The following is a 15,568-nucleotide window of genomic DNA, read 5'->3' on the forward strand; positions in this document are numbered from 1 at the left end:
CATTGATGAGCCATTGGTTGAAATAGAAATTCCTTCTTTAGTTCATGAGGAAAATGTAGAATTAGTCTATCAGGAAGATGAACAACCACCATCACCTACTGGCACAAAAATCCTAAAATCAGAGCATGACACAGATATTGAAGAGGAAGAGTTCCAAGAAGGGATGATTTCTGCTCTCTGGGGGATTGCACGTGACATAGAAACAAAGGATGACCAAGAGGTAGAAGGCATTGAGAAGCCCACTGTTCTTGATTGGCTGAAAGAAAGATTGAAGATGAACATGCCAGTAGTAAAAGAACAAGAAGAGGATGACATGGCAGACTTCTTGGCCAGATTAGAACAAATTGCTGTGAAGAAGCCAGCCAAGAGATATTCTACTATCCAAAGACATGAGACAAGCAACTGCACACTGCAAATAGCTGTGCCTAAGGTGAACAAAGCAAAGGGAGATATCGCCCCTCATGAGTTTGAGATCACCACTTTTGACTTAGGCCCAATCACAAAGACCCAAGCAAAAGATGACTTAGATAATTCAGTTGCTTCCATAAAGGCAAAATTGGATGAGGAAATAGAAAAAAAGAATGAGCATAAGAGAGAAGTAGAGCACCTGAAAGAGTATATTCGGTAGTTAACTACTAAGCCACTTGATCAAGCCAATCCAGAAGCTCTCTTACTTTTGGATTCACAGTAGGTAGCCAAAAGTTCTGAGGAAGATGCAGTGATAGCCAGAGAAACCAAGGATTGGATGGAAAGTACAAAAGAAGAGGCATCCAAGTTCACGAAAGAAATATCATCAGCATATGAGCAAACTTCTTCTTTGCTTATTAGGATTGATAACATGGCAGAAATGTGGGCTGACTTCCAGGATATCAAGGAAAGAATCGTTCCGTGCCTTCGAGAACTCAAAGGAATCTCATCCCAAGAGTTGGTTGATCACAAGATAATTGAAACGGGAACTGCTTATGATTTTCATAGTTGGCTCTGGACATTGGTTGCACAGAATGAGGTCTTGGAAAAGGTGCAGATTGATGCTGATAAAATAGAGGAGCAGATAAGGGCCATTCAGGATAAGATTTTCCTTACAGTTGCAGAAATACTTGAGAAAGAAACCATGCGAGAAAGGGATATGCAGTTGGAGAATCTGAAGATCAAAACACAGGATATCTTCTTTGCCATCATAGGACCGGTCTTGAAGAGCAATCTGGCTAAAGCATCGAACCTCCTTTCCATCAGAGATGTCTTTCAGAAGCAACAACTGTTGGTGTTGGAAATAAGCCACACCCGGACCGACAATGGACTGGTCCAAGAGGGGCCAGTAGCTCAGTGGTAGAGCACTCCAACAGCGTATGGAAGGTCCTAGGTTCGAGTCCTAGCTGGTCCATGTCTCAACATGGTATCAGAGCTAGGTCCAGGCTAGGAGCCCCAAGCACACAAGAGGTGTGGCTTAAGGGGCGGTGTTGGTGTTGGAAATAAGCCACACCCGGACCGCCGATGGACTGGTCCAAGAGGGGCCAGTAGCTTAGTGGTAGAGCACTCCAGCAGCGTATGGAAGGTCCTAGGTTCAAGTCCTAGCTGGTCCATGTCTCAACAACAACTAGACTAGGAATTCACCTTTGCTCTTTGTGCAGATGACTTAGAAGGATTGGAATTCAAGGTCAACCTATTGCCACATGTCACAATGGAGGAAGTGGACTGAATTGTGTCCAAGTTCAATGAATATCAGAAGAAAGGGATACAATCCTAAAAAATAGCATCTTGCGCCACTTGTCTCTTTTGTAATCGATCTTTGATTTTATTTTGGGAAACTCTATCTAGGCTTAGGTTGTTTAGATCTTAGCCATTGATCTTAGATCAATCTCGACCATTCATTTTTCTTTCAAAACTCTATATAAACCCCCATTCTCTCATTTCATTGTGTTGGGGAGAGATTTATGAAATTGTTGCACAGAGCTATTTGAGTGATAAAATATTCATTATCAGTATTGTTTTGAAATCTTTTTATTGTTAAATGGTTGCATGGTTACATACTCCCTTCAACAATTAGATTAGATTTGCTTAAGTAATTTGTTTTCAAGTTGTTAGATGAATGATAGATCTGATAGTATTGATTGGTGAAATCTTGCTCATACTTTTGTTGGATGGATGATTTCCTTTCAATGTGCAAATTTAGTCTGAGCTATTTTAATATGGATGTTTAACTTCTACTTGGAATGATATTGTTCAATTGTTGGTATTCTTCCAGTGTGAAAACCTTAAGCATAACCTTAGAAGATTGCACCCACTTTGCATAGTTGTCCGAGTGTGGCGAAACAGAGCGTCATTTCCGGTTTCACCAAGTCATTACCGTCTCTTGAATTCATAGGAATAGCTTAGGAGTAGCATATTATCCCTAAACCCTCATCCTTTTTATCTATTTTTTTAGTCCCAAAGCAGAAAATCTAAAAATATTGAGCATAGATTATTAGATCTGCCTAGGCACAACCTGTGAATGATTTGAGTTCGCACGTAAGTCCCCCTTCAGATTTTCAGCACACACTACCCAAGAAGCTCTTCCACTAAAGTTGCTCGTTCACACATATAGACCTTGGAGTCGCCTTGTGGTCTTTCTCGCAATCTTGGCACAAGTAGTGATTTTGTTTAGGAGAGGATAGAGTATCCTTGTGGTATTTTATTCTAAGTGTTTGGTAGATGATAAAACATACACCAACAGGTCCCCTAGGGCTTCTACTTTACATCCATAATTATTTCCATGTAGAGAAAATTCAATTATTTCTGGGATTTGTACTCTTGTATTAAAGGAAAAATGCATCCTTGCATTCATATGGGGTAAAGTAGAACGAGAGTCCTTTAGGGTTTTACCAATAAGTTTCAAAAGTTGAGGCAAAAAAACCCACATTCGTGGGGGAATGTTTTTCACATTAATCCATCACAGAATAGAACAGAACAAGATTTCATTCTGAGTTAATTCAGGAGACTAAGCAACGGATTTAAAACATGTCTTTCCAATATTTGAAGAATCCTATTTTAGAACTCTTTTTTGCATGTTGTGGTTCTTAAGGAAAATGCCAAAAGGAAATATATATTACCCATTTTCTTACCCGACACACTATTTAACCAATCATCAAAGAATCTCCTTGTAGGCAGATTATTGGCATCCTTACAAGCAAGAAAAACAGCAGTGTTTTTGAGTTTGGATTCCTCCTTTCTAACCGCATTCAACATTTCTTTATTAGGGTTTACCCTAAGAATACTAGGCAAGAGAGGATCCTTACTTACTTCCCCTCGTTCAGATGTGGTTCCTCCTTCAGTCCTTCCAGAGTCTCCTCTGATTCCCACATTGAATTCCACATATTTTGAAGGCACTTCCGATTCTTCTGTTTGTAGGGCTTCCTTGAACATTTTATGACCTTCATCTGTATTGACAGCTTCTCCCTTTTATCAAATAACAAACATTTCATAAATGCCCATACAGATGTAGTTAATACATTTGTGCGAGAAAAGTCTCAAATCCGCTGGAAGACAACCTGTACCTGGACCAAAGAGATCAAATCTCAATTTAAAAGATACCAAAAGGAAAGAAAAAGAACATACACACAACAGGGCACGACACCTTATTATAAAACAATTCAGAAAAGGGAGAAAAGAGCCTTGTGTTCTAAGGAAGGAAGAGCACAAATTCAGAGAATCACAGAGGCTCACAAAAGATATCCCTAGCCAGACGACCATTTATCTTCCCATGCATCCACTAGAGCCTCAACTTTTCCTATCTTTATGATACAAATATCAGATGGCATGGAAGATTCAAATATAGTAACCATGAGTTTAGGGTTCTCACCATAGGTAAGGCAACTAAACTGATAAGATTTGGTACTCTTGTAGAAGTTGTGAACATGAATGATGATTGAGTCACATTTATAGACTCATGAATAAGGTGCAGAATTTGTCATTGTAGAAGTAGATGTGGGAGAGAACAGAATAATATGAATGTGCCCTCATGACATTTGAAGAAAGAGATGCAACTCTATATGATTTGACATTAAAGAGGAGATGAATGTTCTCAATAGTGTCTTTCAAATCTGCATGAAGGGAATTACAAAATTTGTTTTGGTAGACTTGTCAAGTACTCATCCCAAGGTGTTGTATTTGGAAGGCTATGTATGTCTTGCCAAACTATATCATTGGAAGCCATGTATGAAACAACACTGGACTTTGTAGAAGCAGAAAAAGATGATGGAGATGAGATCTTAGGGCATGATATCTAACTGAATTGCTCATTCCTTGATGAGTTTCCACACGAGATGTTTGAGTATGAACAATTGATGAATTTGCAATTTTGCTAATTTGGCAAAATAATGTGATTTTATTGAAGTAAATGGTTAAGTTCATCAATCTGTTTCAAAAGCCATCTTTTTCATTATGATTTTTCTTCTAATAGTAAGCACATTTGACCTTACATGATTTGGAAGGTTTGTGTAGAAGTTTGAATTAAAAAGGAGAGGGGGAGAGTAAGAGTTATGAAACGAACAAAAGTAAATGGACAATCACAAGATCACTCCTCACAATCTTACATAATCATGAAACCTTGAGGACAAATTGATTGATTCTTTTAGTGCACGTACAATTGCCACTTGCCAAAAAATGCATAGTGGTCTTGACCTTGATTTGTTATAGATGCCAGAATAAGACTACAATATTGAAACTAAATATCTGCTTCAACCTGCATCATATAACAAGATCTAAATATTTTCCCAAAATTTGCAATTTTTTTTTTGTCAAAATCAGATGTCAACAATAGGGCATCATATCTCACTCAATATGACTCCAGAAATTTACTGTGACCAGTCCTTGGAAAACTCTTGAAGTCCTTCCAACAAATTTGAAATCATTTTTTTTTGAGATTTGTGTGAGGCATACAACCTTCTGCAAACATGCATATTTTTTTGGAGAAAAAATCAACAAAAGAAATTCATTGAGGGTCTTGGGCCAATTGTTTGAGTTTTGATGGAATGACTGTCAATCTATGGATTTTTAGGCTCTCTGGACATGATGGTAGGTTAGATTTGATTCAAAATGCTCCAAAATGATGGCAACTTGTTAGATCTTGTAGGCACCTCCCAAAGAATGAAAACTCTCATGAATTTGGCTTTCAATATCAAATCTAGATGCAACGAAAGGCAAAATCCATTCACTTGGATACTTTGGACTCAATGATGAATTGATATTTATTTCAGCGGACTCCAAAGTGCACTTGTAATACAAAGCCATAAAGACAATCTCACTAGATTTTAATTTTCTTACAAGTTATTTTGATTCATCAAGCCACCATTCAATGCAAGAGAAGAATTTTCTGTTTCTAATCTTTGATCTTCTAAAAGACAAGCCTTAAACAATCTAATCTTTGATCTTCTAAAAAATTAAACAATCTCTTGCTTTGATACCATGTAAAATTTGATTATGGAGATAGCCACCCAAGATCAAGAAGGCCTAATAGAAAGCATAAAGAACTTAAAAGATAAACATGATAGAATGAACTATATTCTAATCATGGATGCAATACAATAGGAAGAGATACAAGAGTATGTGAGGTGGGTATGTATCAAATACACCACCAAGAGATATGAGTGTACTACCAATATGAAATAAAGGAGACATAGTGCACATCTCCACCAAACTAGGAATGTATAAGTCATATAATAAAATACAACCTACCCAAGTAAGTATATCCTATCATAAGTGCATATAGTGCAATAAAATGAAGAAACTAAATGCAAGAAAATAAAATAATGCACCAACAGTTGGGAAAGTCGCTCACTTGGTGATTAAAAAATATTTTTTGGAAGTCACCGACTTGGTGTTTTAAAAAGGGCTTTTTTGTAAGTCACAAGACTTGCTTCAATGATGAAAATAGATTTTCTAGAGGAGGATTATGTAGTTTCAATATTGTTTTGTAAAAGAATTAGCTGAAAGGGTTTGCTTGATGAATTGTTATCTTTGGTATTTTGTATGCTAGTCTTAATTGAGCATTTTATGCTAGTATCAAATGTTAGGTGTTCAATTGTGATAACACACACGTGCAAGAATGTAGTTACAGGCTTACATCCATGCACATCCCCACACATTAATTATATCAAAATGTATGTATATTAATATTTATGGATAGCTATATACAATAGCTATGAACCTTTATCAAAATTAAAAATATTAATGGGTAGGGACACACACACACACACACACACACACACATTCTATATACAATAGCTAGGAACCTTTATTAAAATACTAACGGGTAAGGAGAGACTTATATATATGGTTTAGTTATATACAAGAGCTATCTTTTTTAAAATTCCAACAGATTTTTAAGGTGAGGCGTTTTTCCATTTTGATTTCTTGAAAAAGAGACTGACCCCTGATTTTGATACAGGTCTTTCTTTTGATATGTACGGCCATTACCCTATGCTTTGCTCAGGAGATCCCATTGGCTGCAAGTCTGCCACAAAAGACTAGTGACTCAGCTCCTTTGTTACCCCTTCAGGTGGATGAGTTCAGGGATACTGGCATTACGAATCCAAAGCTAGATGGAATTCATGTTGAAGGAAATGGAAAAGAGTCTCCCCTAGCTAACAATGATGCAATGGTCCAGTCCCCAAAGATGGAAGAAGATGAACATGAAGAGTTTAAGGATGGATCTGGGGGTGTCTTAGTCAACATTTTAACGAGCATGAGACATCTTCCTCCTGCAATGAGACCTGTTCTCTTAGTAATGGCATTCAGCTGGGTATGCATTGATTGTGTTTGTTAAATCTTTTGTCTGGGCACATGACCAACACTGCCTGTAACGTTTAATGACCATATAAGCTATAGTTAAGTTTAATAGTCATTTTTGTCTTGGAGAGTGGGTTGGCAGCATGCTAATGTATTTTTTATGTTGCAGTTGTCTTGGTTTCCATTCTTTCTCTTTGATACGGATTGGATGGGAAGAGAAGTATATCACGGGGATCCCAAAGGAAATGCTACAGAAGCTGCTGCTTATCAGAAAGGTGTTCAAGAAGGAGCATTTGGATTGCTATTAAATTCTGTAAGGACTGGATCCAGAAAAAATTGTGTTTTGACGTCGGTGTTAGATTGCTTTTTTGAAATTTTTAGCTTGTAGAATAAATTGGAAGCATGTAGTATGTGCTCTTTTAATGGCTTAATTTTTCTAGTTTATTATTTTGTGAATCATCAATAGCTATCATGGTTGCGTTGTAATTATGGACATGATTTTTTGTTGTTAGGTTGTGCTTGGAGTCAGCTCTTTTTTGATTGATCCCTTGTGTCGATGGAGGGGATCAAAAGATCTATGGGCTGCAAGCAATTTCATTGTTTTTGTCTGTATGGCAAGCACAGCAGTGATAAGTGCATATGCTGTCAGTGAGCATCACAAAGGAATTCAATATATGATTGGCAATGTTAGTTCCGTTAAAGCTGCATCAGTGGCATTGTTTGCCCTCTTGGGTTTTCCTCTTGCGGTATAAATCTGTAACATGTCAGAAGTGCTTTATTGTCCCTTTTCTTTGGTGTATAATATTAGCATGTTTCAGATTTTAATATAATGTAATTTTATATGCAGATAACATACAGCATTCCTTTCTCTGTGACTGCTGAGTTGACTGCAGATGCAGGAGGTGGTCAAGGTTGGTTTTGTTATATATAAATTTAGATTTCTTGTTTTAGAAATGTAAATGGACAGAACTTGTTAAATACTGTTCGATTACTTAAATTTTTGATTCTATAAAGCCTTTCATTAACTTGTCTTGTGTTTACAGGTTTGGCAACTGGTGTTCTAAACCTTGCTATTGTCATCCCCCAGGTAATTTTCTTGGTTTTTAGTATGTAAATATATTAGAAACAAAATGTTCCTTTCCAACTCATCTATCATTGGGAATAATAAAAGATCGCCATAAAATACAAGGTGTTGTGACTGTTTACTTTCGAAGAAAAATAGCTTTTCAGTGTATGCATACATATTTGTATGTGCACTCAGTAGATTATATGGAATGCAGAACTTGAATTATTATTTATCGGCAGTTTTAAGTGGCCGGCCTACTAAGACTAAGATAATTAATTTTGGCTGGCAAATGATTTCGGGTCGCCCTATCGTGCTTTCCTCTCCAATCTTTATGATGGTTGGTTGTTGGAAGTGAAGCTATGGAATATAAGCAATCGTGTATGCGTTGGGAAGGAGACACAATTGGGAGAGGCAATAGACAGGCTCCCCAATCTAAGTAGAACACCCCATGTTGGATGGATGGGAGTTCCTGCCACTTGTGGGCCAAGGGGTGTTATACCATGCTCTTGGGCTTAGTTGCAGCGAATGATTTCCAGGCTCCCTATTATGCTTTTCTCTCCAATCCCTACTATGGTTGATTATTGGAAATACAACTATAGATTAGATCCAAATAGGAGATATTATTCAACTAAATTTTAAATTGCTTTAAAAAATTCAGTAGCTATTATATGATTCAATTACAGAATACTATTTGTAAACAAATTTTGTTGTGGAAATGTTACTTTGGGCAAAAATCAGTATACCCCAATTAGGGGACATTACACTCTGTGAGGGGCGCTGCCCCTTGACCCTGTTGGTGTCATTGCCCCCAAACCCCCATCAAACTATAAGTCTAACCAAGTAATAGTCAATGATGAATCATAATTTCAAAATCTACAAGATAGAAATCCTCTACTGTAAATCTCTACATCTTTACAATCAAAATCACAATCAAGGATTGTCTTGTTTCGTACATTGGAGAACTTGTTTAGTATACTGCCATAGACAAAGTTGGTATGCTATAGGCATTAGATTATTGAATATGAGTTAAGTCATTGTTGGCAGGAAGTGCCATTTTCATAATGAAAAAATGTATTTGCATAGACAACTCAGAGAACAATCCCATCTAAGGTCAAACTAGAACCTGATCACTTATCTTTTTACTTAACCATTCCTCTTTGTCAATGAGTTTGACAAGTTTTGAAGGCTTTAGGAAAAATTTAATTCTAAATCCCTCACTTGAGTATGCAGTATCTTTATTAATTCACGCTCATATGTATATATAAAGAACATCATAATTCTTATACAATTACACGTGCTCACAAAGGTTCTATAATGTCTATGAAGAATGCTATATCAATGTTATCATATGAATATTTGAAATGTCCTTATATTTTATTAATTTTCTTATTTTTATAATAGCCATCCCCTAAACATGTCCTGCCGTTCACTCCTGTCCCCATCCTGGAAACTTGGGGGAGCATAGTAGTTCAACCACATGCAAAATAATTATAAATTGTAGACTTGAACAAAATACATAAAGTTCTTACTCTGCCAACTCTTGGATTTCTGCATCTATCTGGTGTTGTGTATTAAGATTATAGAGAGGTTGCAGTTTGGAATCAATTTGGATTTGCATGAGTATGTGATGTGTAGCAAGGTTGGTTGACCTTGCGTGCTTTTTTTCTACAACATGTGGAAGAAATTTCCTGTCACACCTCCAACATAAAGACATTGCATGGATATATTATTGGATAAACCTTACTCTAGCTTATCTAGGTGATAACACTAAACTAGTATCTTACACATGTTGTCCAACACCTAACAGAGAACGGTTAGAAGTTAAGTTTAAAAGCTCAGTCAGAAAAACTCTTTAGTTTATGGGTGTCCCTATCCTAGAAATCTTATACAAGGTAGGGGATATTGGGTACGTGATGGAAACTATCAGCCCTTTTAAAACATGTGTGAGCCCAACATACACATCTGTCATAGTTAGGCTATGGTTTTGCATCTTTTGATTCTCTGAATTAACTTGCTACATGCCCACAGTTCAATTCCTGTACCTCAATAACCTCGACCATTCTTTTCTTGACATTTAATTGTTGGAGAAAAGAGGCCTTTCATTGTTTCAATTGCACATCAGCTAATCTCTTCTCGGCCTTCAATTGATAGAAACAAGGGCTTTCTATTTAACCTCATCTGATCTCATATTGGCCTTCGGTGGACAGAGACAAGTGGGCCTTTCTATAGTTTTTAGTTCAGATTTCCATTTTTATTTTTGCTTTGTTAGTCACCTTGTTTAACCTAAAAGCCACTTTTTGTGAATTTCATATTTTTATTCCTATGATCTTTCTCACTTTGGATTATTTAATTCTTATACTTTGCTTCGCATCGAATTAGTATCAATTTTATGTTTGTCTATTCAAATTTTTTGAATGTGAATATTACTTTTGTATCATGTCGTTTGAATGTTTTTAACTATTATCTCATTTTTCTCACATTTAATCATGTAGAGTTGATTGTTGCTGTTGAAGCTTGTACATGGCCTGAAATTTGATTCCTTTGATAGTGTCTTGTGTTTGCCGGTGGTTGAATGTGAAATTGTTTTGCTTTTTCTGTCTTTGTGCAGATAGTTGTTGCCCTTGGAGCTGGTCCATGGGATGCTTTATTTGGAGGAGGCAATGTACCTGCATTTGTCTTGGCAGCTTTGTTTGCACTTGCAGCAGGGATTATTGCAGTGATGAAGTTACCCAACCTTTCAAGTACTAGCTACAAGCCTGCTGTGGTCCATGGTTTTGGATGAAATTGAGTTAATTCTTTAGGATTCAATTCTTTATAGCTAGCTCATAAAAGCAATTCTATTCCATTTATGTGTTTAGAAATGCAATCATTGTAATTTACATATAATAAAATTCAAAAATGTGAGAATATGCGTTCTTAAGCTGGGTTCTCTCTATAATCATAGCCTTTGCCATTATTTTATATCGAAATTCATGTACTGAGCCTTTTATTGATGTCTTATCTATTCTAATTTTGCCTGGATCTGAAGTCCAGGCATTTCCTGGCAAGAGCTAGAGAACTGGCTAAATCATTATCTATAGAGGTCGCGAGCCTTTAAATGAACCTCCTTAATAATAACGACACACAAAGATCACTACAGAGCAACACACAAAGATAACAACCCTTGATATTTATTGTCACCAAGTCATTAATTTGGGCTCTGGTCAATTTTTCCTTGCCATTTATCCTCAAGGCTTAGATAAAGAAAGCAGAGGTTGAGTATAGAGAAAGGCCATCATGAAGCCATAAGTGTTATCATCGTAAATGTTCCACTAATTTATGGTCAAATACAGGATCCTAGATGATCTTCAATTAAGTTAATTCAGTTAGAAAACCAATCAGGCCCAATGTAGAGTTGAACCTCAAAATGATTGTGTATGGCCAAGTCTGTAGTTTACCTTTCAGAGGGTGAATAATGATCCAGTTCATAACAAAGTTCTGAATATTCAATACAAAGCTTAGTACTATTAGAGCAAGTAAATAACCTGAGATAGACCTAGTCTCAAGGCTTCGAGTATATCAACAATCCATTTTGATATAATATAAATTATGGGTCAAAGTGTTTAATAACAATTAAACAGGGAGCAGACAATCAAAGAGAATGGTCAAGCCACGCCAAACCTACTAAATAATAAAAAACAACCAATGGAGAGCAGTCAAGACATTCTTGATGTTCTATTGCATTGTTAGGAGTTAAAATTAGGGTTTTCTTTTAAATAAAAAATAAAAAATAATTTGTGATCTTCTTGATGTTATCGTCAAAACACTAGTAAAATCAATTTTTAGATTACAAAATTCAATAGACATGTCTTGATGCTTTGTTGAGTTCAAAGGCATGTTTTGTTGAGTTCAAAAACTGAAATGCCAAGGTTATATAAGATATATATCTCTTATAATGCATGCATTTACTGAGATTTTTATTGCATCTTTATGATAGTATCTAAATCTTATAAGTTACAACTTGTGCCCTCATGCATTTGACTAATTTCATAATTTGTTTTTCTATTTGTTGGTAAAATTGGGTTAGGCACTCGGGCCACAAAAATAGAGCATTGAAAACTTGATTTTGGTAATAGTGAGATCACTGGATCTATGAGGTTGAAATGAGAGAATATTGAGTTGACTAGATCATTTTGGGTTTTTGACAAACTTAGACTTGCTGAAATTATACCACATAGAAGATTGGTATACATAGAAAACCCATAGTTGAACTTCAAGGAACAATATTTAAAAAAACATCTTCATTTTGGCCAAGCAAGTGCATATGGACCAAGTCCACCTAGTAGAAGACACAAGGGATCTTTGCACATACAATCCATATCCAAGCTCAAATTTAATCAGAAGTATGTAGAGTCCACAAAGCACATAGATATCTAACTGTCAAGCTATTCATAAAGTATATAGCTTATATGATTGTCGTAACCAAACTATCTTTCTCCACAACAATAATCAAACCAACCCTACACAATCTCATAACCCAACATAAACCCTAACCAACGTAGTCTAAACATAAGGGGGGTGTAAATTATAATGACTCTCCCCTTGTCACAAAAGCATCATCTAGTGTTGAACAAGAAGGTGGTGTGGAAATTACGTGTGTGCTTTTGAGTCGTCGTGTTTTCCTTTGTATTTGTTAAGCGAACCATGGAGATGCGCCCCCCCTAAAATCTAGACATTTAGGTATGAGGACATGCTCTAGGCATTGGGACGCCATGGAGACGTCCCACCATCGCACCATGACCTTTGCTGAAATGATTGGGACATCCTGGGGATGACCAAGCCTTTGTTGTGACATAGATGCACAAAGAGTGATTTTTTTTTTCTTGAAATAAAGCTTAGGGCTGAACCCTAATGGCCAGTCAGCCCTACTAGTGACTCCCTAACTTTATTTAACACTCCATATTCTTCCTTTTTCACTCATACATTGATTTCAACAAGGTTGAAAAGGAGCAAAAGAGTGAGTGATGGAGTGAAAGAGTGTGATTGAAATGCTACAAGTGCAAGAGGGGTGAGGAGTAAGAACAGGGATTTTACACCAAGTTGGAAGGATTTTTTTTTGACATAAGTTAGGCTTCTATGTCTCTTTTTTAAGTAACATATTCAAACTTCAATTTTATTGATTCATAATTTCATAAACATGGCTGCAAGTGCATATTCAATGAGTTATTGTTCATTATTCATTGTTTTGTGTTATTAATTTTTAATATTAAAATTTGTAATTTATTTTCAAGTTTGTCATACTAGGTTGGAACTTTTGTGAATCCTCCGCATCTATATTTTGTGCAACCTAAAGTAAGAAAAACAAAAGTGAAATCCTTGGTTGACAAAGATTTAGAATAATGATTTTTATTTGTGTATCCTTTGCTTTTGCATTGTGTGATTTGAAGTAAGAAACAAAATTTGTATCTTAATCCATTGCATTAAGTTGCAGGCATGGTTTGAGTTTTTAATTTTAGAATCATAAACTTAAATTTTATGTTGTTTATTATAGTTGCACAATGAGTTCTCATGGCATGAGTGAGGATGAGGTTGAGGATCACAGTGAAAGTATTGAATCCAATTATAGACTTGAGGCTAAGATTGAGAGGGGTGATCTTGAGGATGAAATCCAAACCACTAGTTCCATGGTGATTTAAGGGTCCTTTTTTATTGTAAGTATCCTTTAAAACAATTTACAATGCCTTGGACATCTAAGGGCACAAGGTTGTGAAAATGCCACTTTTGTGCACTTCAATTTGTTGGTAGCATGACCAGAGTTAATGCCCATCTCCTTCATATTCAAGGAAAAGGTGTGGAAGCATGTAAGTTTTTGGGGAGATTGACAAACCTGAAATTTAGAGCTAAGATATATAAGCTATGGAGTGTCAGTGGAGACAATGCAATTGCACTTTTATCTGCTATATTGTCTCACAATCCATAGGGTCATCATTTCTAGCCACATGGTTCTACTTCTATTTTGCAGGGGCAAGTTAAACACAAGTTGACAAGTGATGTTGGCAACCCAATAGATGAGGTATTCAATGTTTAGTAGAAGGATGATATATATGACGCTATTGGAAAATTCTTCTTTGCCAATGGCATTCCATTCCGCGTGGCTTGATCTCCTCAATATAAGGAGATGATGATAATGGTAGCAAGAGGACCATCATATGTGCCACGAGGGAAGATAAAATTGAGGACTACAATCTTGAATAAGAACTACTCCAGGATAAATGTGTTAATGGAGATAATGAAGGAATGTTGAAGTGGATGCAGTATATTCATGGTGGGTGGATGGACATTAGGCATCATCCACTCATCAATATCATGGTTACTTGTACAAAGTGGTCATATTTTCTTAAGGTAGTTGATTGTTCAAGGCTAAACAAAGACTTCAAATTTTAGTTTCAAATCCTCAAGGATGTTATTGAGGAGGTTGAGCCACAAAATGTGGCCCAAGTAGTGACAAATATGTTCCATGTGTGCAAAGTTGTAGGAAATCAATTGAGGCAACTTATATACATATATGGTGGACTCCTTGTGTGCATGCCATGAATAATGCACTCAAGGATATGGTAAATTTTGATTGTATCAAAGCAATGGTCAATGATGCTAGAGATGTGCAGATGTTTATTTGCAATTACCACACTTCACATGCACTCTTCAAGGGCTTCTCTAAGGAGTTCTTGAAGCCTATCGAGATTAGATATGCATTCTATTTCATTCTCCTAGAGAGAATGCTTGAGACATTGCAACTAATGGTTATGACAATAGAGTGGAATTAGTGGCCCGAGTCCAAGACAGGGCAAGGGAAGAGGGTGAAGGATGTAGTGAAGGGTGATGCTTTTTGGGGTGATGCTAAATACATAGTCTCCATCATTACTCCAGTTTCCTAGGTCATTAGATTTGGAAATGCTAATTCACCTAGCATTGGAGATGTGCATGAGTGCATTGATACTAGATGCTTGACCAAATTAAGGATATTGTGGGAGAGAAGACCACATTAGCATTCTACAATAAGAAAATTCAACTAATCATTCATTGGAGATGGGAGAAGCTCAACACTCCCTTGCACATCATTGTCGATGCATTGAACCCCAAGTGGTAGAAGCAAAAGCCTAGTAGAGTTGCACCCATATAGGATGTTGAGGTGAAGGTATGGTTCTTTAGGGCCATCAAAAATATGTATGATCCTGTGCCATCATCATTTGTACCGAGTGGACAAAATTTGGTAATCTTATGGGTTATTTTGAGGTTGCCAAGATGGATATGGCAACTGGGACATGAGAACCCAATTTTGTGGTGGAATTGCCATTAATCGATTTCTTTGACTACCACTCTAGCCATTCAATTACTATCTCAGGTTTCTAGTTCTTTAGCTATTGAGAGGAACTAGTCTACTTATAACTTCATCCACTCTCTTAAGATGAACATACTTACCTTTAGGAGAGCAAGGAAGCTGTGGTTGTTTACAATGCTTTGCATCTCATTGACCACAAAACACTTTTGTACAAAGAGAGTCCAACAACAAGGTGGGATGTAGATTCAAAGGAGCCAACATAGATTGATGAGGACGGTATAGTTACACATGTAGGGTTGGTTGGTATTAGTTTGGCAAAGCTTGACCATGTAGAGTCCAATAGTTATAGTGATGAGGAATTTTAACTTTGGACATGATTAGAGGCCTTCACTTCACTTCGGGATTTTTTATTTTGACATTTT

General features: G+C 36.5%; 1 protein-coding gene across 3 annotated transcripts in view; it reads left to right on the top strand.

Annotated features, from left to right (window-relative positions):
- LOC131029035 (sucrose transport protein SUT4) overlaps positions 1-10,748 on the top strand; it is a 139,618-nt gene extending 128,870 nt beyond the window's left edge. For 2 of the 3 annotated variants that reach the window (XM_057959427.2, XM_057959426.2), the window contains exons 9-14: positions 6,422-6,775; positions 6,932-7,075; positions 7,275-7,508; positions 7,610-7,673; positions 7,806-7,849; positions 10,437-10,748. In XM_057959427.2, the coding sequence (XP_057815410.2) occupies positions 6,422-6,775; positions 6,932-7,075; positions 7,275-7,508; positions 7,610-7,673; positions 7,806-7,849; positions 10,437-10,610 (1,014 nt within the window). In that variant the 3' untranslated portion in view covers positions 10,611-10,748. The remainder of the gene's footprint in view (positions 1-6,421; positions 6,776-6,931; positions 7,076-7,274; positions 7,509-7,609; positions 7,674-7,805; positions 7,850-10,436) is intronic. The other variant, XM_059213711.1, reaches the window with a different exon arrangement.
- The last annotated feature ends 4,820 nt before the right edge of the window (positions 10,749-15,568 follow it).

This window comes from Cryptomeria japonica, chromosome 10 (genome assembly GCF_030272615.1).
Source record: "Cryptomeria japonica chromosome 10, Sugi_1.0, whole genome shotgun sequence".
Lineage (NCBI taxonomy): Eukaryota > Viridiplantae > Streptophyta > Pinopsida > Cupressales > Cupressaceae > Cryptomeria > Cryptomeria japonica.